Here is a 21,464-nt window from a genome sequence, read left to right on the forward strand (position 1 = left end):
ACAATTCAGTCAATTTACATAGACAAAATTGCAACGATATAAATACAGTAATTTTCATCTAAAAATAATTTGCACATTTGTTCGATTATCAAATTTTTAATTAGGATTAGCAATTGCCGGATGTAACCTGCCAACGACTGGGCGTTGTAACGGTGTAATAAGAACACGTGCCATCTCGCCAACATGACCTATCAGCAAAATTTTATTGAATCGTTAGCAAACGTTAGCACACGCTTTACCGAATCATTGATACTGCTACCAAAGTTCACTAATAAGAAACAGATTAAAATAATAATGAATATGAATAACAAAATAATAATGGATATATTTATGTACAAACAAAATAAAAATATCAATTAATAATATCTTACAAATATTACAATGATCTCTAAGTCGCACGATAGGATACAATAATGAAAACTCTTGCCATCTCGTTAATTCTTCAGATTCCTCTGGTAAGGTCGAGGCTGTCTAAAAAACGAATTATGGATGATAGTGTGCAGTTACGTTAGTTCACAAAAAACTACTTTAAAACTAAAACAATTACACTAAAGTAAGCATGATTCAAAGTTAAGCTAAGAAAACATTAATTTTTAATTGGGTTTTTAGTTGCTTTTCCAATAAAGAGATTTCTTACATCGGTGTAACTCGTTGTGGAATTTATGGTTTCTGTAGGAATGCTATGTTGTTCATCGCGACGGAGTTGCGCGGCGGCTTCCGTAATTAATTCGCTGAATCTGGCTGCCACTTGTTTCCATCTTATCAAGTCACCAGGCTGCAAAGTAAGGCCAGAATAAATTGGATTTAAATGCATAACTTTTTTCATTTTGAATGAAGAAGAAAATATTTAAGAATTAATATGTGTAAGCAAAATTATCAATATTAAAAAGGGTAACTCTATGAATTGTATAAGAAACATTTTTTATACAAAATAAGTTGATTTAAAATGTCTTTTAGTATTGAGCAATTACAAATCATATATTATTACGGATAAATTAAAAAACACTGGTAAAAGCGCAACAGGTAATGGAGATCCACGCAATTCAGAACATTCGGATGGAGGTCCTGAGAGAGTTAAATGCCTTAAAAGATCCAAGACATGGGTCAGGAGCTCGCCATGTCGACCTCCGACATCCTGTCTAATAAGTCCTAAAGCATCTTGCGCGATAACTTGATCTTCCACGCCTGGATTGTCAGCTGCTCATACATCATCCGATAAATAAGATATTTATTTAAACTATATACTTATATTCATAGAATATACAAAATTCTCAAAATATATCTGATATTAAAAATTGAAAAATTAGTGGAAATCTATTATTAATAATTAAACATATAGAAAGATTAGCTGTTATTAAAGATTTGTTTGCCATAAAAATTTTAATTCTAGATTTGACGTTATGATATCGTAAATTATCGTACGATATCGTACGATTCACCAGAACGTATCGCTGACATTTCGCTGACGTTGAATTTATAAACGTTTCATTCTACGCTGCGTTTTCATTTTAAACGCTAAGTAAATTTTACAATTATAAGGAATATTCATTGCTATTCTTTTACACAATTTAATTGCAATTACAACTTTCATTTTTTTGTTATATTTACCAAGAATCAATTCTTGTACATGCTGCGGCATAATCGGTTTTTTTAAGTGGCTGAGAAAAATTTGTAAAGCCGCTGCGCATTCCAGAGCTGCATTATTCGAATCTTCAAAATGCGGTTTATGGCCTTTCTTCAAAGAATTCAGGATATGCCGTCGGACGTCACAACGTCCTGCTCGTCGAAACAGTCCTTCCACTCTAGCATCTTTTACGCAGAATTATAATAATTGTTGAATTATCACATTTTGTTAGAACATTACGATACATAAATTTGTGATGCTTGAAATAAACTTACGCTCTTTCAAAAAATGTATAAGTACTTTTACTACGTCTAAGGACTTCTGCGATATTATGTCGTCACCTGCATCCTGCCTGAAGATTAAGAAAATGTGGAAGTGAATATTAAGAAATTAAACAAACAAGCAATTCGCTTAAAAATTAACGGATGTATATAGGAAGTGACTGATGTAATGCGGAAAACATTTTTCCTCAGCATCGCGTGTCCTTGCTGCATCCTTCGTACACGAGTTTATAAAGACTCGTCGTGATTCCCGTATTCGAATTTTTCAAGTATGTCGAGACAAATTTTTCGTCGCTATTTGTTTTATTTGTCCGTGAGCGCGATCCTAACTTGCGGATCGTCTCGAAGAATTCCTAGAGGAGCATCCTGTCCCTCGTGTAGTCTAGACTGTCCAGAAGCCTTGACCGCCCAGCTACCATGGTAAGAATATAGAAACAGCTGACAAATCTAAAGGCTTGAATTTCCAATCTCAGAATCAAGCACGATAGAAACTTAAAACTTCAACCAAATCAGAATGTCTCTAATTAAAAAAATTTAAGAAGTCTAGAATTTTAGAGAATTCAGAGAGATTTAATCACAGAATATAAAAAATTAAAAGTTATGACTTTTAAATTTGAAGAATGTTATTATAAATTTAATGAGCGAAAAAAATTGCAACAATGTTTCAGGAATTCTTGTCAAGAATCAAATCCGAGAGATTTTTCCATCAATCCGCTCCGAAATTCCCCTTATTCTCGCTTGGTACGAGAAGGAATTTCCCAGAATAAAGCACGCGACTACAACATTCCATTGAGTCAAAATCTGATGTTCTTTGGAAACGACAGAAGATTTCCTCGACAGGAGGAATTGCCTACGAGCAAACATTTCCTTTTCAAAAACTATCTTAATAATTCTCCGAAATCCTTACATACACAAGAAATATTTTCTCAGGACAAACCTGCGAGAGAATATCCTCTTGTCGTCCCATCAAGGCAAGTTTTCGATAGATCGGAAAATTTGTTCTTCAGAAATCCTGGCAACAAATATTCAGAATCCTTGTCAGAGGATTATGAAGGAACGAAAGACTATAAAGAGATTGAAGAAGATCCTGCGAGCAAAGGACAAGTAATCCTCCCACCAAGGCCAGTTTTCGATAGATCGGAAAATTTGTTCTTCAGAAATCCTGGCAACAAATATTCAGAATCTTTATCAGAGATTATGAAGGAACGAAAGACTACAAAGAGATTGAAGAAGATCCTGCGAACAAAGGACAAGTAATCCTCCCACCAAGACCAGTTTTCGATAGATCGGAAAATTTGTTCTTCAGAAATCCTGGCAACAAATATTCAGAATCCTTGTCAGAGGATTATGAAGGAACGAAAGACTATAAAGAGATTGAAGAAGATCCTGCGAGCAAAGTAATCGTTCCATCAAGCCAGTTTTCGATAGATCGGAAAATTTGTTTTTCAAATATCCTCGCGATAAATATTTAGAATCCTTGTCAGAGGATTATGAAAAAACGAAAGACTATAAAGAGATTGAAGAAGATCCTGCGAGCAAAGTACAAGTAATCCTCCCACCAAGGCCAGTTTTCGATAGATCGGAAAATTTGTTCTTCAGAAATCCTGGCAACAAATATTCAGAATCTTTATCAGAGGATTATGAAGGAACGAAAGACTATAAAAAGATTGAAGAAGATTCCACGAAAGTGCAGGCAATGCATCGCGGTGATAGAGATATAAAGTCTTCGTGGAAGAATTCAAAGGATACTTCAAACGCCATCCAGTCAGAGATATTCCTCCCTAGGGTTCAACCGATGAGAACAAATCCTAGACCTCTCGAGAAGGAGAATGATGAAGACATGAAAGAATATTTTGAAGACGAGACTGAACAGTTCATGAATAAGGAAGATATGAAAGAATATTTTGAAGACGAGACTGAACAAGATACTATTGAAACTGAACGAGATAATTATAATCCTCGTGTTCTTCCTCAGAATATTTGGAAGGGTATAGAGGACGAAGAACTCCTTGCCAATTTGAATTTTATGCGTGAAAACTCGCAAGAGACAGGACAATCGGGATTATATTCCAAAGAAAATAGTAAGTACTTCCAAGACGAGCAAAATGAGGATGTAATCTTTCAAGACAAAGCATACACCAATACCGAAGCTGCTCGTGCACCTGTAATTAATGCCTATAATGCTTATATACTTCCCCGATACTTAAATATTGTAAATGATAAAAAAAATCCAGCCAAGTCCGAGACGCAGGAATTATCGAAAGCTAAAAACAGTATACGTGTGAATCCTACGAAAGAAATGGATCGAAGGTTTTTCGAGGATGAGGCTGTTATTGAAAAGAATCCGCGCATCCAAGATCTTATATTTCCTAAGAACATTCTCGACGTAGAGGAATACAACAGTCCTATTGCCAACGAACGAAATAATGTAAGCAACAAGAACGAGGCTGTGACAGAACTTGATCCTGACTTATTGGACGACATTGAAGATCCTCCAGTAGGAACAACTGAATTGACACCATTAACACCACTGACACCAATGTAATCCTTTACTGAATTTTCTTGGCGACAATAATATAATTGACATTACATAGATATTCTAAATTTTAATTGAGTTACCATTTATTCAAGATTTTTTTTTTAATCGCGTCTTCTCAATAAAATGTCAACAGACCAATAATTGTTAAATTATGAGTTATCGAAAACGACAGCTCTAAAAAACATGTAGTTAAAAATATAATTAAGTCACGAAAATATTTAATGTAGAAAATTGATAACTTGCGACTAAATATGATCTGTCCCGACATTTTCATATTTAAGAAAAATTGACTTTAAATTGATTAAAGATTTTATAAATTAAAAATATAGCTTATGTTTTGATCTGAGATATCTTATATAACTTTTATCACTTTATTACTGATGTGAACAGCAGCTGGAAACATTCAACTAACCCTAATGTAAGAAAAAAATGCTAACATAGCTTGAAGATAAAAATCTGTTATTTATTAATGTTAATGTCTTAAGTTTTCGATTAATTAGTAAAATGTAATAATTAGTAATACATTAGTAATGTTAAAATATATTTGATGCAATAAATAATAAAATATTGAAATTGTTTTTAATTGAAAATTTACTGTACATGATTTTTATTTAAAAAAAAATTTCAAATAAATATTTTCTGTAATACAAATTTAGAATTCTGTCCGAATCCACTATTATTCTAAAATATATGGATCATCAAATTTATATGATTTTTTAATTTTATTACACGATTTTATCCCTCCTGTAAATTATTATCAAGTCACGTATAATAATTTGTCAATGCATTGAATTACTCGCACAATTTCACGAGCAAGACGAGTGGTTTCGCCGACTCTAAATTATAATGGTAAATATCAATATCAATTAAAAATATTTGCAACAGGTGAATATAATCATAGCAATGATGTTAAATAGATATTTTATGTGTTTTTCTATGATAAAAAAAGCTATCTATTTCTTCTTAAAGTTAGCTTTAAAGAATATCACAATTGTATCTTACGTTTTTTCGTATAAATTTTCCGCTCTTATTGTCAACATGTGATAAAAAAAGCAGACAAATTAAATAAAAGACTATCTTTTTTAACATTCATATAGATAAATAAAATTCTATATTAGTCTGTAAATTTTTCTTCGTGCAATATCGAATGCGCTAAATCTCGTCATCGTGCTTATGAAACTGGATTCCGTCTGCGGAATTTGACGTATAAGCGAAAAGAGTGCGTAAAAAAGTGTGAGTGGCGACATATCTGTTGCGACATGAATGAAAATGCAACTAAATTGACACGATTATAAATGTTTAACAATACGCAGCAAATTATCGAGTCGATTTTACAACAATGCTTTCGCGTTTGCTAATAAGCATTTTCAAAGTATGTCCATAATGAAATATAATGTAATATAAATTCATAAAATGCCGTTACAAATATTTAATTAAATATATAATGTTCTCTTGTAATTAATATTAATTTTACTTATAAATTCTATACGTTACAATAATTTTACAATAATATTCTATTACAGAAACCCAACAATAAAAAAGAGAATTAATGTAAAATTATTATAATGTCAGATATGAACTGAACATATAAAATATTATTTAGGTATTTATTTTTAATTATTTAAATATGAAATCTATACTAATAAGTATGTATAAAAAGAATGTAAATTATTTTCTGTTCAATTTCAAAGATTTTCTTAAATATTTCAGCGTAATTTTCTTTTGATGCGACTACGATTACATGATAACAGACAAAAATTCACGTAACTCTACATAAAATATAAAAAAAAAACGTTGCGTATTAAATTCCAGCAAATTTTGCCCATAGTCAATCAATGATATCATCACGCATGATTTCGTAAAAACGAGGACGATATTGTTTAATCACGCATCAAAATTTGCCGATGCATCGAATCGCTCGCACAATTTCGCAAGCAACGCGAATGGTTTCGTCGTCGGCTCCGATTTCGCGGCTGGTCGTGGATTCCCTTAAAAAAGGGGCGCGCTTCATCCTGCTTCATCAGTTCGATTTCGACTTCGACCTACGAACAATGCATCTGTACAGTGTCTGCGCGTTGTTCCTGCTGGCGCTTGTCGCCTGTCAGGCCGCACCATCGCCCAAGGTGATCGAGAAGTCGATTAACGAGGCAGAGACGACGTTCGACAAGAACGCCATACTGGAGGAAACTAGTGCGGACAAGGGTAGAGCGAAGAAATCGGCAACGACCTTCTGCGTGGCAGTTAACTCGGGAAAGCCAGAACAGGTTCCTTGCAGAGGACAGGAGGTAAGGCAAGACATAGCCAAACCGCTGGTTATCCTGCAACCCATACCGATACCAGGACCGGGATATTCCAAACCGATCCCGCCACCGCCGCAACCTTCGCCAAGCATCAGTTTGAAACAGCAACAGCAATCAGCGCAAGTAGTCGTTCCCCCGCCAGCACCAGTGCCAGCTCCCGCTCCAGTACAAACGCCTGCTCCAGCGCCAACTCCGATCATTAACATCATACCGCAAGCTCCTGCCCCCGTACCTTGCGACAAACCACAACAGCCCCAGCAGCCCCAACAACCAATTCACATGGTCCACGTCATCCAGCCGCAACCTCAACCGCCACAGCGACCATCTGTGATGGTGATTCAACCACCCCAGCAAGAGAAGCCGGTGCCTAAACCACAGGTAAAACGACAATCAATTTGAATAAATATTGATATATAGAATAAACTGTAAAAATTGGAAGCTAGAGTAGTAATAGGTTTTTAAATAAATTTAAAGACTATTTTTTTCAAAATTCATTCAAAGAGCTCGTTACTTTTTATAGTTTTTAAATATTCAACTTTAAACATCTAAGTAATAAAAACTTATAAAGATGATTGATTGATTAAAGATTATTATATAAATTAAAACTAATTAATTTTTCAACTAAATTAAATAGAATATTATGCAATTAAAACCTATTTGAAAAAAGAGAAAAAGGAATTAACATATATTATTTAATATTTTTTGACTTGTCTTTCTTAATTTAGAATATCTTGCCAAGTCCGCCAATTCAATTCAATGTCTTACCGCAAAGGCCTACGTGCAGAACATGCAACGGTTTTATTCCACCCCAACCTTTGAACTTTCTTGTTCAACCTCGACCTTTTGTTCAACCAACAGCCCTGTACGATGTAAGTGACAAGCATTATTTCAGATTTTCTAAAAACAGTTTTTAATTTCTTTTAGAGGCATATGAGTTAGATCTTTAAACTTGCGCTACATTCTTGTATCTTCAGCATTCGGAATCTACAAATCCCCTTTTTTATGACTGCATCATATACTAGACTAGATGAAGTCTTTCCAAACTGAATAAAATATATTGTTTCTCACTGATCCAGGTGTTGCCGCGGCAAATAGAATCTGACGGGTGCAACAATCAGGAAGAATCATACGAATGCAACTGTCGAGCAGAGAATCGCATCCCGACGCTACGTTCCTCCAGATTCCTCAACGGTCCTCAGGAGCCTCGCGCAATGACATATCACGACGGTGCACCTTTCGAATCACCTATGCCCTACAGGTCTTCGCAGATGTCCACAGAAAACAATCCTAGTATGATGCCTAGCATGATGTCGGATCAACCTATCTTCTTTCCTTCGGAACAAACTCACAGAGGAATGGTAAGTACCAAACTAGATATGAATTAAGTAATAATCATATGGTCCCACATTGATATTGAGATAATACGAACGATATTGCCCGAGATCCCAATGGTGCGATCCTTGGAAAGCGATAAAGACCTTAATCCAACATCAAAAGATTCCTATGTGCGCGCAATTCTATTGTTTCTCTAAAAAATTTCTATGATGATGTTTTGTTAAGGTTTTCTTTATAGAAAGCTCGACAGTTCAATTAGGAAGAGCTACATAATATTTGATTTTACGTACAGGTTTAATGCTTTATATCCTCGATGACCTCGTTAAGGAAATTGGACCAAGCAAGTTTAAAAATCAAACGTCTAAAGTCTAAAATATTTAAAACTTTGTACAGAGCACACGTGTGCCTTTAATGGAAATATTCTTATGTATTATTTGTTCAGAAAAAAAATAAAAACAATTATTCATAAAAACCTTTTACATTGTTCTCCCTCCAATCCTCTAATTAACATCCAGTTCTATTATTTTATAGCCTATATAGATATAGATATTACCTCTGAAACATTGCGTTGCGTTGCGTTTGGAATCTTTTGATGCGTACGAGACAAAACATTAGCTGTGCGCTCAATGGCTGAAAGCGTACAGCAGAAAATTAAAAATGGACAATCATCGCAAATTTGTGTTGGAAGAGATCATCGGTTACATATTTACAAATGACACTAAAAAAATGCGTCCTATTTTTAAAAAGAAAATTAATTCTGAGAAAGACATTTAGATATCTAAGTATATCATAAAATGCAGTTTTTCACGAATAATAGATATTGAATTATTTTTTTGCAGGAAGCAAGACATAAAAAACAGTATCCTCCTGTGAACCTTTCGGTGCAATTCCCCATCGTATATCCAGGATCCGGCAATTCTCCTAAATATTATGAACCCGTATATCAAACTTCATATACCAATCCATCACCCACTTACGCCTACCCAACTTCTTATCAAGTCTACGGAAATTACGGAAACCCTTATCCGGCGGGCTATGGCTCTCAAGCTTCACCAAGTGTACCGGCAATCACCGTAAATACGGCAGGACCATTTTATCGCGAATCGCAACAAGTTGATTCATTGTCTCAATCAAATGAAATGGAAATGCTACCAGGAGAAGCGCATTCGACTGCTACCGAAATGATTGATGCCCCCAACAATCAAAAGCGAGAGGTTGACGTCACTCAGTTGAAGAGCGAGCATGAAGAAATTGCACAGACGGAGAAGTAAAACATCATCAAAAAGACAATCCCGTTCAAATGCGCAAACACGTCTAAATAATTTGTCAATTTAGCTAACAAATATAATCTTGGGACGGCTTTTATTATTTATTATTTAATTTAACGTCATTATAATATTGCATTTATCTAATAACTTTTTTAATTTTTTTACGTTTTTCTACAATATACTGAAAATATTGTTAGTTTAAACGAACATATTTGTTTTTAGCAATAATAAAGCATTATTTTTTAAATCGCAAATTGTGTACAATTTCGATAACTCACCGTTTTGAATTCTGCACTCCCATTTTTTCCTAACTCTCCTGTATTATATATCTTCCTTTCTGTATAGTTTTCTTTCACCATGAGACATATTTACACACGCGATTTGTTTCCTGATCGTATGCTTCAAAATTGTAGAATTATTATCGGAATCAAATTGTGCGTAATTTTTCGAAACGTTACAATCGCGATATTCACAGACAAATTCACGTTGTTATCCTGCAAAATGTTACGTATTTAGTACAACAGTTAAATTCAGCATATTATATAATTAAAAAAATCAATTTTATAATATAAATTTATCTTTCATATAATCCTATATATAGAGATAAGCTTTTTAAAAATATCTAAAAAATATATATCTTCTTAATTTTTTTTAGAATTTATACAATAAACTAAGTAAATTTCGATATATAATATATAAAGGCAAATATAAGTATATAAATACACAAACCCTAATATACTTATGGTTGAAATTAACTTATTAAATTTTATTTGACGTTATCGACATTGAAACTTATGAATGACATTATTCATTATTTCTTCCAAATTCGTTCCCAATTGCTGGAAACACCATTTGCTTGTTGCTGGACATATTAACGCTATGGCGATGGCGCTTATTGTTAGAGGAGTAATCAATATCCAAATTAACTGTAAACAATTAGTTATAATTAATTATAAATCAATCGAGTATTTATTTTAGAATACATGCATGAAATATCCATGTCACAAGCAGCCATCCTATAAACACTGTTGCAGCTGTGGTTAAATATGGAATATATTCCGGACGAAGAATGTGCCGCAAGCAAGGAATTTTATCGCCCAAATCGTCCAATACGGTCTCCAACTATATTATTAAAAATGATTAACAAAATATTGTAATAAATCTAGCTGAGAATATTGAGGAACTCACATCCATTTCGTCCTTGATTGATTTCTATAGAGATGATAAAAAAATTTTACATATTGACATAAAATTTTTGCAAAATGTGTGACTTGCACAATAAAATTTCGTCATAAATATGATGCAATTTCAATTGGTTGCGTTAATATGGTAATAAACTGACTACTTCGCCACGTTTACTAATTTTTGTATATATATAGCGTGTTTATTAAAATAGTTTCAAAAATCTTTCATCTTCTCTTCTTAAACGTCATATCAAAGATTTAATTAGTCAAGATCGTTATACAATATATTTAGAAATAAAATGTTTCATGTTTGTAAGTCCTTTATATAAATAAGATATAGATATATATTTTGTACAAATAATTCTCTCTATTTTAGATTATAAATAATTATTTTTTATGAATAATCAGTAGTATCTCAATGGTATCCTTGCGTGCGGTTGATTCTTCCATTGAGCTATTATCTTGTAATTGATCCTGTGCAGGTTCAATAATGCCCTTATCTTCTGGTGACACGGCAGAAAATTTGTCTTTCAAAGATAGATTACCCTGCGGTATTTCTTCAAGGACACTAGGCTTCTTTTGTACGGCACGGAAAAAGTTCGCATGTCGATCTGAAGCTAAGCAACCTCTGATGATGATTCTTGTTGATGTGTCATTTCTTGCTGCTGGTTATATCTAACAAGTGCGCATAGTTTGTGAATGTATCTGTTGCGACATGAATGAAAATGCAACTAAATCTACACAATTATAAATGTTTAACAATAAGCAGCAAATTATCGAATCGATTTTACAACAATGCTTTCGCGTTTGCTAATAAGCATTTTCAGAGTGTATGTCCATAATGCAATATAATGTAATACAAATTCATAAAATGCCGTTACAAATATTTAATTAAATATATGTAATTAATATTAATTTTATATATAAATTCTATATGTTATAATAATTTTACCATAATATTCTATTATAGGAACCTAACAATAAAAAAAAATTAATGTAAAATTATTATAATGTCAGATATGAACTAAACATATAAAATATTGTTTAATTATTTAAATATGAAATCTATACTAAGTATGTATAGAGGGAATGTAAATTATTTTGTGTTCAATTTCAAAGATTCTCCTAAATATTTAAGCGTAATTTTCTTTTGATGCGACTACGATTACATGATAACAGATAAAAATTCGTGTATTTCCACATAAAATCTAAAAAAACGTTGCGTATTAAATTCCAGCAAATTTTGCATATAGTCAATCAATGATATCATCACGCATGATTTCGTAAAAACGAGGACGATATTGTTTAATCAAAATCAAAATTTGCCGATGCATCGAATCGTTCGCACAATTTCGCAAGCAGCGCGAATGGTTTCGTCGTCGGCTCCGTATTCGCGGCTGGTCGTGGATTCCCTTAAAAAAGGGGCGCGCTTCATCCTGCTTCATCAGTTCAATTTCGACTTCGATCTACGAACAATGCATCTATACAGTGTCTGCGCGTTGTTCCTGCTGGCGCTTGTCGCCTGTCAGGCCGCACCCTCGCCGAAGGTGATCGAGAAGTCGATTAACGAGGCAGAGACGACGTTCGATAAGAACGCTATACTGGAAGAAACTGGTGCGGACAAGGATAGAGCGAAGAAATCGACAACGACCTTCTGCGTGGAAGTTCGCTCGGGAAAGCCAGAACAGGTTCCTTGCAGACAGGAGGTAAGGCAAGACATATCCAAACCGCTGGTTATCTTGCCCATACCGATACCAGGACCGGGATATTCCAAACCGATCCCGGCACCGCCGCAACCTTCGCCAAGCATCAGTTTGAACCAGCAACAGCAATCAGCGCAGGTAGTCGTTCCTCCGCCAGCACCAGTGCCAGCTCCCGCTCCAGTACAAACGCCTGCTCCAGCGCCAACTCCGATCATTAACATCATACCGCAAGCTCCTGCCCCCGTACCTTGCGACAAACCACAGCAGCCCCAGCAGCCCCAACAACCAATTCACATGGTCCACGTCATCCAGCCGCAACCTCAACCGCCACAGCGACCATCTGTGATGGTGATTCCACCGCCCGAGCAAGAGAAGCCGGTGCCTAATGAACCACAGGTAAAACGACAATCAATTTGAATAAATATTGATATTATATATAGAATAAACTGTAAAAATTGGAAGATAGAGTAGTAAAAGGTTTTTAAATAAATTAAAAGATTATTTTTTTCAAAATTTATTCAAAGAGAGAGCTCGTTACTTTTTATAGTTTTTAAATATTCAACTTTAAACATCTAAGTAATAAAAACTTATAAAGATGATTGATTGATTAAAGATTATTATATAAATTAAAACTAATTAATTTTCTAACTAAATTAAATAGAATATTATGCAATTAAAACCTATTTGAAAGAAAAGAAAAAGGAGAATTAACATATATTATTTAATATTTGGCTTGTCTTTCTTAATTTAGAACTTGCCAATTATAAACTTCAAGGCCTTACCGCAAGGGCCTCCTACGTGCATATGCAGAAATCAGACATCTCGATCTTTTGTTCAACCAACAGCCCTGTTCGATGTAAGTAGCAAGCATTATTTCAGATTTCCTAAAGAAAGTTTTTAATTTCTTCTAGAGCCATATGAGTTAGATCATTAAACTTGCGCTACATTCTTGTATTTTCAGCTTTCGGAATCTACAACGAGATTCCTCAACGGTCCTCAGGAGCCTCGCGCAATGACATATCACGGCGGTGCACCTTTCGAATCACCTATGCACTATAGGTCTTCGCAGATGTCCACAGAAAACAATCCTAGTATGATGCCTAGCATGATGCGTAGCATGAAGATGGGTTGATGATCAGATCAACCCATCTTCTTTCCTTCAGAAGAAACTCACAGAGGAATGGTAAGTACCAAACTAGATATGAATTAAGTAATAATCATATAGTCCCACATTGATATTAAGATAATACGAGCGATATTGCCCGAGATCGCAATTCTATTGTTTCTCTAAAAAATTTCTATGATAATGTTCTGTAAGATCTTCTTTATAGAAAGCTCGACAGTTCAATTAGGAAGATCTACATAATATTTAATTTTACGTACAGGTTTAATGCTTTATATCCTCGATGACCTCGTTAAGGAAATTGGACCAAGCAAGTTTAAAAATCAAACGTCTAAAGTCTAAAGTATTTAAAACTTTGTACAAAGCACACGTGTGCCTTTAATGGAAATATTCTTATGTATTATTTGTTCAGAAAAAAAATAAAAACAATTATTCATAAAAACCTTTTACATTGTTCTCCCTTCAATCCTCTAATTAATATCCAGTTCTATTATTTTATAGCCTATATATAGCATATATAGATATTACCTCTGAAACATTGCGTTGCGTTGCGTTGCGTTCGGAATCCTTTGATGCGTACGAGACAAAACATTAGCTGTGCGCTCAACGGCTGAAAGCGTACAGCAAAAAATTAAAAATGGACAATAATCGCAAATTTGTGTTGGAAGAGGCCATCGGTTATATATTTACAAATGACACTAAAAAAATGCAAGTTCTAATTTTGAAAAGAAAATTAATTCTGAAAAAGACATTTAGATATCTAAGTATATCATAAAATGCAGTTTTTCACGAATAATAGATATTGAATTATTTTTTTGCAGGAAGCAAGACATAAAAAACGGTATCCTCCTGTGAACCTTTCGCAATTCCCCATCGTATATCCAGAATCCGGCAATTCTCCTAAATATTATGAACCCGTATATCAACCTTCATATACCAATCCCTCACCCACTTACGCCTACCCAACTTCTTATCAAGTCTACGGAAATTACGGAACCCCTTATCCGGCGAGCTATGGCTCTCAAGCTTCAGCAAGTGTACCGGCAATCACCGTAAATACGGGAGGACCATTTTATCGCGAATCGCAACATGTTGACTCATTGTCTCAATCCAATAAAATGGAAATGCTACCAGAAGAAGCGCACTCGACTGCTACCGAAATGATTGATGCCCCCAACAATCAAAAGCGAGAGGTTGACGTCACTCAGTTGAAGAGCGAGCATGAAGAAATTACACAGAAGGAGAAGTAAAACATCGTCAAAAAGAAAATCCCGTTCAAATGCGCAAACACATCTAAATAATTTGTCAATTTAGCTAACAAATATAACCTCGGGACGGTTTTATTATTTATTATTTAATTTAACGTCATTAAAATATTGCATTTAATCTAATTTTTTTTATTTTTTTACGTTTTTCTACAATATATTGAGAATATTGTTAGCTTAAATGAACATATTTGCTTTTAGCAGTAATAAAGCATTATTTTTTAAATCGCAAATTGTGTACAATTTCGAGCACTCACCGTTTTGAATTCTGCACTCCCATTTTTTCTAACTCTCCTGTATTATAGTATATCTTCCTTTCTGTAGTTTTTTTTTTCACCATAATGAGCCATATTTACACACGCGATTTGTTTCCTGATCGTAGGTATGCTGCAAAATTGTAGAATTAATAGATGCTTTTCATTTACATCAAAACTCTGATAATTCTCACTTACGACATCATTCTGTCTTTATTATTCATTAATTGCCAAAAAGGATAAAACGACGTCACAAGTGAGAATTATCTGAGTTTTGATGTAAATGGAAAGCACTTATTATCGGAATCAAAGTTGTGTGTAATTTTCCAAAACGTTATAATCGCGATATTCACAGACAAATTCTCGTTGTTATCCTGCAAAATGTTACGTACAACAGTTAAGTTCAGCACATTATATAATTTAAAAAATCAATGTTATAACATGTATTTATCTTTCATAATCCTATATAGATATAAGCTCTTTAAAAATATCTACAAAATATATTTTCTCAATTTTTTTTAGAATTTATACTTTAGACTAAACTAAGTAAACTTTGATATATAATATAAAGGCAAATGTAAATATACAAATACACAAACCTTAATATTCTTATGGTTGAAATTAACTAATTAAATTTTATTTGACGTCATCGACATTGAAACTTATGAATGACACTATTCATTATTTCTTCTAAATTCGTTCCCAATTGCTGGAAACACCATTTGCTTGTTGCTGGACATATTAACACTATGGCGATGGCGCTTATTGTTAGAGGAGTAATCAATATCCAAATTAACTGTAAACAATTAGTTATAATTAGTTATAAATCAATCGAGTATTTATTTTAAAATACATGCATGAAATATCCATGTCACAAGCAGCCATCCTATAAACACTTTTTGCAGCTATGCGGTTAAATATGGAACATATTCCGAACGAAGAATGTGCCGCAAGCAAGGAATTTTATCGCCCAAATCGTCCAATACGGTACCCAACTGTATTATGAAAAATGTTTAGCAAAATATTGTAATAAATCTAGCTGAGAATATTGAGGAACTCACATCCATTTCGTCCTCGATTGATTTCTGTAGAGATGATAATAAAATTTTACATATTGATATAAAATTTTTGCAAAATGTGTGACTCGCACAATAAAATTTTGTCATAAATATGATACAATTTCAATTGGTTGCGTTAATATGGTAATAAACTGACTACTTCGCCACGTTTACTAATATTTGTATATATAGTGTGTTTCAAAAATATTTTTCATGTTCTATTCATAAACGTATCGAAGAATTTAGTCAAGATCATCATACAATATATTTAGTAATAAGATGTTTCATGTTTGTAAGTCCTTTATATAAATAAAATATAATTATTTTGTACAAATAATTCTCTCTATTTGATTATAAATAATTCTTTTTTATCAATCAGTGGTATCAATGGTATCCTTGCGTGCGGTTGATTCTTCCATTGAGCTATTATCTTGTAATTGATCTTGTGCAAGTTCAATAATGCCCTTATCTATTGGTGACACGGCAGACAATTTGTCTTTCAAAAGCAAAACACCCTGCGGTATTCCTTCAAGGACATCCTTCTTTTGTACGGCACGAAAGGAGTTCGCATGTCGATCTGAAGCTGAGCAACCTCTGATAATGATTCTTATTGAGGAGTCATTTCTTGCTGCTGATTATATCTAATAAGTGCGCATAATTTGTGAAACACCGAGGATGTCATTCTTGCCGTCAGAATTGTTAGAAGCTGTACAGGACAAGGTGTTCAAAATTAACTGACCATGGGGCTACTTAGCCCTGGTCTTGGTTACATATTGGTTAATTGTTGTAATAAAATCTTTAGACTCTGTTAGAGCCACTTAAAATGGAAATAAAGATATAAAGAAAAAAAAAAATTATAATTGGTGAAATTCTAACTACTCACAATGATTAAATTTGCGGCCTGTGGGATATACTAGGATAAAAATACGGCTGTGGGATATACTAGGATAATCATCATTTCCATCAAACGCGAAACGGCAGCGACGGAAAATAAGATACCAGAGATAACATCAATAGCATTATAAGTTGAGAAAATCCAATCTGTTGCGCCGACATATATCTGTTGCAACATAAATGAAAATGCAACTAAATCGACACAATTATAAATGTTTAACAATACGCAGCAAATTATCGAGTCGATTTTACAACAATGCTTTCGCGTTTGTTAATAACCATTTTTAAAGTATATGTCCATAATGAAATATAATGTAATACAAATTCATAAAATGTCATTACAAATATTTTATTAAATATATAATGGTCTCTTGTAATTAATATTAATTTTACATATAAATTCTATATGTTATAATAATTTTACAATAATATTCTATTATAGGAACCTAACAATAAAAAAAAATTAATGTAAAATTATTATAATGTCAGATATGCACTAAACATATAAAATATTGTTTAATTATTTAAATATAAAATCTATACTAAGTATGTATAGAGGGAATGTAATTTATTTTGTGTTCAATTTCAAAGATTCTCCTAAATATTTAAGCGTAATTTTCTTTTGATGCAACTACGATTACATGATAACAGATAAAAATTTGTGTAATTCCACATAAAATCTAAAAAAAACGTTGCGTATTAAATTCCAGCAAATTTTGCATATAGTCAATCAATGATATCATCACGCATGATTTCGTAAAAACGAGGACGATATTGTTTAATCACGGATCAAAATTTGCCGATGCATCGAATCGTTCGCACAATTTCGCAAGCAGCGCGAATGGTTTCGTCGTCTGCTCCGTTTTCGCGGCTGGTCATGGATTCCCTTAAAAAAGGGGCGCGCTTCATCCTGCTTCATCAGTTCAATTTCGACTTCGATCTACGAACAATGCATCTGTACAGTGTCTGCGCGTTGTTCCTGCTGGCGCTTGTCGCCTGTCAGGCCGCACCATCGCCCAAGGTGATCGAGAAGTCGATTAACGAGGCAGAGACGACGTTCGATAAGAACGCTATACTGGAAGAAAGTGGTGCGGACAAGGGTAGAGCGAAGAAATCGGCAACGACCTTCTGCGTGGAAGTTCGCTCGGGAAAGCCAGAACAGGTTCCTTGCAGACAGGAGGTAAGGCAAGACATAGCCAAACCGCTGGTTATCTTGCCCATACCGATACCAGGACCGGGATATTCCAAACCGATCCCGGCACCGCCGCAACCTTCGCCAAGCATCAGTTTGAACCAGCAACAGCAATCAGCGCAAGTAGTCGTTCCTCCGCCAGCACCAGTGCCAGCTCCCGCTCCAGCACAAACGCCTGCTCCAGCGCCAACTCCGATCATTAACATCGTACCACAAGCTCCTGCCCCCGTACCTTGCAACAAACCACAGCAGCCCCAGCAGCCACAACAAATTCACACGGTCCACGTCATTCATCCACAACCTCAACCGCCACAGCGACCATCTGTGATGGTGATTCCACCGCCCGAGCAAGAGAAGCCGGTACCTAAACCACAGGTAAAACGACAATCAATTTGAATAAATATTGATATATAGAATAAACTGTAAAAATTGGAAGCTAGAGTAGTAATAGTTGTTTAAATAAATTTAAAGATTATTTTTTTCAAAATTCATTCAAAGAGCTCGTTACTTTTTATAGTTTTTAAATATTCAACTTTAAACATCTAATAGTAAGTAATAAAAATTTATAAAGATGATTGATTGATTAAAGATTATTATTTAAATTAAAACTAATTAATTTTTCAACTAAATTAAATAAAATATTATGCAATTAAAACCTATTTGAAAAAAGAGAAAAAAGAGAATTAACATATATTATTTAATATTTTGACTTGTCTTTCTTAATTTAGAACTTGCCAATTATAAACGTCAAGGCCTTACCGCAAGGGCCTCCTACGTGCATATGCAAAGATCAGCCCCCACGCCCACGCCCCATCCAACCTTTGAACTTTCTTGTTCAACCTCGACCTTTTGTTCAACCAACAGCAATGTTCGATGTAAGTGGCAAGCATTATTTCAGATTTTCTAAAGAAAGTTTTTAATTTCTTTTAGAGCCATATGAGTTAGATCTTTAAACTTGCGCTACATTTTTGTATCTTCAACTTTCGGAATCTACAAATCCTTTTCTTATGACTGCATCATATACTAGATAAAGTATTTCCAAACTGTATTGTTTCTCACTGATCCAGGTGTTGCCGCGGCAAGTAGAATCTGACGGGTGCAACAATCAAGAAAAATCATACAAATCCAACTGTCGACCAGAAAATCGCATTCCGACGCTAACACCCTATGTTACCTCCAGATTCCTCAACGGTTCTCAGGAACCTCGCGCAATGACATATCACGGCGGTGCACCTTTCGAATCACCTATGCCCTATACATCTTCGCAGATGTCCACAGAAAACAATCCTAGTATGATGCCTAGCATGATGTCGGATCAACCTATCTTCTTTCCTTCAGAAGAAACTTACAGAGGAATGGTAAGTACTAAACTAGATATGAATTAAGTAATAATCATATAGTCCTACATTGATATTGAGATAATACGAGCGATATTGCCCGATATCCCAATGGTGCGATCCTTGGAAAGCGATAAAAACCTTAATCCAACATCAAAAGATTCCTATGTGCGCGCAATTCTATTGTTCCTCTAAAAAATTTCTATGATGATGTTCTGTAAGGTCTTCTTTATGGAAAGCTCGACAGTTCAATTAGGAAGAGCTACATAATATTTGATTTCACGTACAGATTTATCTTTATATCCGCGATAACCTTGTTAAGGAAATTGGATCAAGCAAGCTTAAAAATCAAACATCTAAAGTCTAAAGTATATTTAAAACTTTTTACAGAGCACTCGTGTGCCTTTAATGGAAATATTCTTAGGTATTATTTGTTGAGAAAAAAAAAATTATTCATAAAAACCTTTTACATTGTTCTCCCTCCAGTCCTCTAATTAGCATCTAGTTCAATTATTTTATAGCCTATATATAGCATATATAGATTGAAGCATTGCGTTGCGTTTGGAATCTTTTGATGCGAACGAGACAAAACATTAGCTGTGCGCTCAACGGCTAAAAGTGTACAGCAGAAAATTAAAAATGGACAATAATCGCTGTGTTGGAAGAGATCATCGATTACATATTTACAAATGACACTAAAAAAATGCAAGTTCTAATTTTAAAAAGAAAATTAATTCTGAAAAAGACATTTAGATATCTAAGTATGTCATAAAATGCAGTTTTCACGAATAATAGATATTGAATTTTTTTTTGCAGGAAGCAAGACATAAAAAACGGTATCCTCCTGTGAACCTTTCGGTGCAATTCCCTATCGTATATCCAGGATCCGGCAATTCTCCTAAATATTATGAATCCGTATATCAACCTTCATATACCAATCCCTCACCCACTTACGCCTACCCAACTTCTTATCAAGTCTACGAAAATTACGGAAACACTTATCCGACGAGCTATGGCTCTCAAGCTTCAGCAAGTGTACCGGCAATCACCGTAAATACGGGAGGACCATTTTATCGCGAATCGCAACACGTTGACTCATTGTCTCAATTCAATGAAATGGAAATGCTACCAGGAAAAGCGCATTCGACTGCTACCGAAATGACTGATGCCCCCAACAACCAAAAGCGAGAGGTTGACGTCACTCAATTGAAGAGCGAGCATGAAGAAATTACACAGAAGGAGAAGTAAAACATCATCAAGGAGACAATCCTTGAAGATTCAAATGCGCAAACACGTCTAAATAATTTGTCAATTTAGCTAACAAGTATAATCTAGGGACGACTTTTGTTATTTATTATTTAATTTAACGTCATTAAAATATTGCATTTATCTAATATTTTCTTTAATTTTTTTTACGTTTTTCTACAATATATTGAGAATATTGTTAGCTTAAATGAACATATTTGCTTTTAGCAATAATAAAGCATTAATTTATAAATCGCAAATTGTGTACAATTTCGAGCACTCACCGTTTTGAATTCTACACTCCCATTTTTTTCTAACTCTCCTGTATTATAGTGTATCTTCCTTTCTGTATAGATCTTTTTCACCATGAGACATATTTACACACGCGATTTGTTTCTTGAAATCGTAGGTATGCTTCAAAATTGTAGAATTATTATCGGAATCGAAGTTGTGCGTAATTTTTCGAAACGTTATAATCGCGATATTCACAGACAAATTCACGTTGTTATCCTGCAAATGTATGTACAACAGTTAAATTCAACATATTATATAATTAAAAAAATCAATTTTATAACATGAATTTATCTTTCATAATCCTATATAGAGATATAAGCTTTTCAAAAATATCTAAAAAATATATTTTCTCAATTTTTTTTTAAGTTATACTTTAGAATAAACTAAGTAAATTTCGATATATATGTAAAGGCAAATGTAAATATATAAATACACAAACCCTAATATTCTTATGGTTGAAATTAACTAATTAAATTATATTTGACGTCATCGACATTGAAACTTATGAATGACACTATTCATTATTTCTTCTAAATTCGTTCCCAATTGCTGGAAACACCATTTGCTT

At 33.9% G+C, this 21,464-nt stretch overlaps 6 protein-coding genes and 1 long non-coding RNA gene across 10 annotated transcripts; 4 read left to right on the top strand and 3 right to left on the bottom strand.

Annotated features, from left to right (window-relative positions):
- Window positions 1-19: 19 nt before the first annotated feature.
- On the bottom strand, window positions 20-9,787 carry LOC139808991 (uncharacterized). The gene is made up of 6 exons (XM_071771557.1): window positions 9,626-9,787; window positions 1,900-1,976; window positions 1,609-1,809; window positions 989-1,197; window positions 638-775; window positions 20-471 (listed from the first exon to the last, which is right to left on the bottom strand). The coding sequence occupies exons 1-6, from the start codon at window positions 9,646-9,648 to the stop codon at window positions 256-258; spliced, it is 864 nt and encodes a 287-aa protein (XP_071627658.1). The 5' UTR covers window positions 9,649-9,787; the 3' UTR covers window positions 20-255.
- On the top strand, window positions 1,950-5,052 carry LOC139809012 (uncharacterized). Its single transcript, XM_071771604.1, has 3 exons — window positions 1,950-2,325; window positions 2,574-3,158; window positions 3,289-5,052. The coding sequence occupies exons 1-3, from the start codon at window positions 2,177-2,179 to the stop codon at window positions 4,448-4,450; spliced, it is 1,896 nt and encodes a 631-aa protein (XP_071627705.1). The 5' UTR covers window positions 1,950-2,176; the 3' UTR covers window positions 4,451-5,052.
- On the top strand, window positions 6,452-9,601 carry LOC139808987 (uncharacterized). Of its 2 annotated transcripts, none has more exons than XM_071771552.1 (4): window positions 6,452-7,122; window positions 7,470-7,613; window positions 7,821-8,102; window positions 8,919-9,601. In XM_071771552.1, the coding sequence occupies exons 1-4, from the start codon at window positions 6,496-6,498 to the stop codon at window positions 9,348-9,350; spliced, it is 1,485 nt and encodes a 494-aa protein (XP_071627653.1). In that variant the 5' UTR covers window positions 6,452-6,495; the 3' UTR covers window positions 9,351-9,601. The 2 variants fall into 2 exon arrangements, with proteins under 2 accessions (XP_071627653.1, XP_071627654.1); XM_071771553.1 differs by lacking the exon at window positions 8,919-9,601 and adding an exon at window positions 8,372-8,551.
- Window positions 9,738-10,541, bottom strand: LOC139809125 (uncharacterized). The gene is made up of 4 exons (XM_071771796.1): window positions 10,536-10,541; window positions 10,335-10,469; window positions 10,077-10,273; window positions 9,738-9,841 (listed from the first exon to the last, which is right to left on the bottom strand). The coding sequence occupies exons 1-3, from the start codon at window positions 10,539-10,541 to the stop codon at window positions 10,124-10,126; spliced, it is 291 nt and encodes a 96-aa protein (XP_071627897.1). The 3' UTR covers window positions 9,738-9,841; window positions 10,077-10,123.
- A 1,069-nt stretch (window positions 10,542-11,610) lies between these two features.
- On the top strand, window positions 11,611-13,799 carry LOC139808989 (uncharacterized). Of its 2 annotated transcripts, XR_011731001.1 has the most exons (4): window positions 11,612-12,630; window positions 12,986-13,090; window positions 13,196-13,417; window positions 13,620-13,799. XR_011731001.1 is itself a non-coding variant. In XM_071771555.1 (3 exons), exons 1-3 carry the CDS (start codon window positions 11,860-11,862, stop codon window positions 13,364-13,366), a joined length of 1,047 nt encoding a protein of 348 aa, XP_071627656.1. In that variant the 5' UTR covers window positions 11,611-11,859; the 3' UTR covers window positions 13,367-13,799. The 2 variants fall into 2 exon arrangements, 1 of the variants encoding a protein (XP_071627656.1); XM_071771555.1 differs by having other exon boundaries at window positions 11,611-12,630; window positions 13,196-13,799.
- Window positions 13,800-13,827: 28 nt separating this feature from the next.
- LOC139808995 (uncharacterized) lies at window positions 13,828-21,068 on the bottom strand. 2 transcript variants are annotated; one of them, XR_011731003.1, is made up of 7 exons: window positions 20,887-21,068; window positions 16,818-16,994; window positions 16,449-16,640; window positions 15,476-15,672; window positions 15,075-15,250; window positions 14,880-15,009; window positions 13,828-13,967 (listed from the first exon to the last, which is right to left on the bottom strand). It is a non-coding gene; the product is annotated as an uncharacterized lncRNA (long non-coding RNA). The 2 variants fall into 2 exon arrangements; XR_011731002.1 differs by having other exon boundaries at window positions 16,449-16,668.
- Window positions 17,250-20,862, top strand: LOC139808986 (uncharacterized). The gene is made up of 4 exons (XM_071771551.1): window positions 17,250-18,395; window positions 18,749-18,895; window positions 19,088-19,378; window positions 20,174-20,862. Exons 1-4 carry the CDS (start codon window positions 17,631-17,633, stop codon window positions 20,603-20,605), a joined length of 1,635 nt encoding a protein of 544 aa, XP_071627652.1. The 5' UTR covers window positions 17,250-17,630; the 3' UTR covers window positions 20,606-20,862.
- Window positions 21,069-21,464: the final 396 nt, after the last annotated feature.

This window comes from Temnothorax longispinosus, chromosome 2 (assembly GCF_030848805.1).
Source record: "Temnothorax longispinosus isolate EJ_2023e chromosome 2, Tlon_JGU_v1, whole genome shotgun sequence".
Taxonomy (NCBI): domain Eukaryota; kingdom Metazoa; phylum Arthropoda; class Insecta; order Hymenoptera; family Formicidae; genus Temnothorax; species Temnothorax longispinosus.

Coding starts and splice junctions, on each gene's coding strand:
- LOC139808991 (XM_071771557.1), bottom strand. CDS start 9,648: ATGGGAGTGCAGAATTCAAAACG. Junction 1,810..1,899: donor TATACATTTTTTGAAAGAGC/GTAAGTTTATTT, acceptor TCTGCGTAAAAG/ATGCTAGAGTGGAAGGACTG. Junction 472..637: donor CCACAACGAGTTACACCGAT/GTAAGAAATCTC, acceptor TTCGTTTTTTAG/ACAGCCTCGACCTTACCAGA.
- LOC139808987 (XM_071771552.1), top strand. CDS start 6,496: ATGCATCTGTACAGTGTCTGCGCGTTGTTCCTGCTGGCGCTTGTCGCC. Junction 7,123..7,469: donor AGCCGGTGCCTAAACCACAG/GTAAAACGACAA, acceptor TTCTTAATTTAG/AATATCTTGCCAAGTCCGCC. Junction 7,614..7,820: donor AACCAACAGCCCTGTACGAT/GTAAGTGACAAG, acceptor TCACTGATCCAG/GTGTTGCCGCGGCAAATAGA.
- LOC139808989 (XM_071771555.1), top strand. CDS start 11,860: ATGCATCGAATCGTTCGCACAATTTCGCAAGCAGCGCGAATGGTTTCG. Junction 12,631..12,985: donor CGGTGCCTAATGAACCACAG/GTAAAACGACAA, acceptor TTCTTAATTTAG/AACTTGCCAATTATAAACTT. Junction 13,091..13,195: donor AACCAACAGCCCTGTTCGAT/GTAAGTAGCAAG, acceptor TTGTATTTTCAG/CTTTCGGAATCTACAACGAG.
- LOC139809012 (XM_071771604.1), top strand. CDS start 2,177: ATGTCGAGACAAATTTTTCGTCGCTATTTGTTTTATTTGTCCGTGAGC. Junction 2,326..2,573: donor TTGACCGCCCAGCTACCATG/GTAAGAATATAG, acceptor ACAATGTTTCAG/GAATTCTTGTCAAGAATCAA. Junction 3,159..3,288: donor ATCCTGCGAACAAAGGACAA/GTAATCCTCCCA, acceptor AGATTGAAGAAG/ATCCTGCGAGCAAAGTAATC.
- LOC139809125 (XM_071771796.1), bottom strand. Junction 10,274..10,334: donor TTGTGACATGGATATTTCAT/GCATGTATTCTA, acceptor AATTGTTTACAG/TTAATTTGGATATTGATTAC.
- LOC139808986 (XM_071771551.1), top strand. CDS start 17,631: ATGCATCGAATCGTTCGCACAATTTCGCAAGCAGCGCGAATGGTTTCG. Junction 18,396..18,748: donor AGCCGGTACCTAAACCACAG/GTAAAACGACAA, acceptor TTCTTAATTTAG/AACTTGCCAATTATAAACGT. Junction 19,379..20,173: donor AAGAAACTTACAGAGGAATG/GTAAGTACTAAA, acceptor TTTTTTTTGCAG/GAAGCAAGACATAAAAAACG.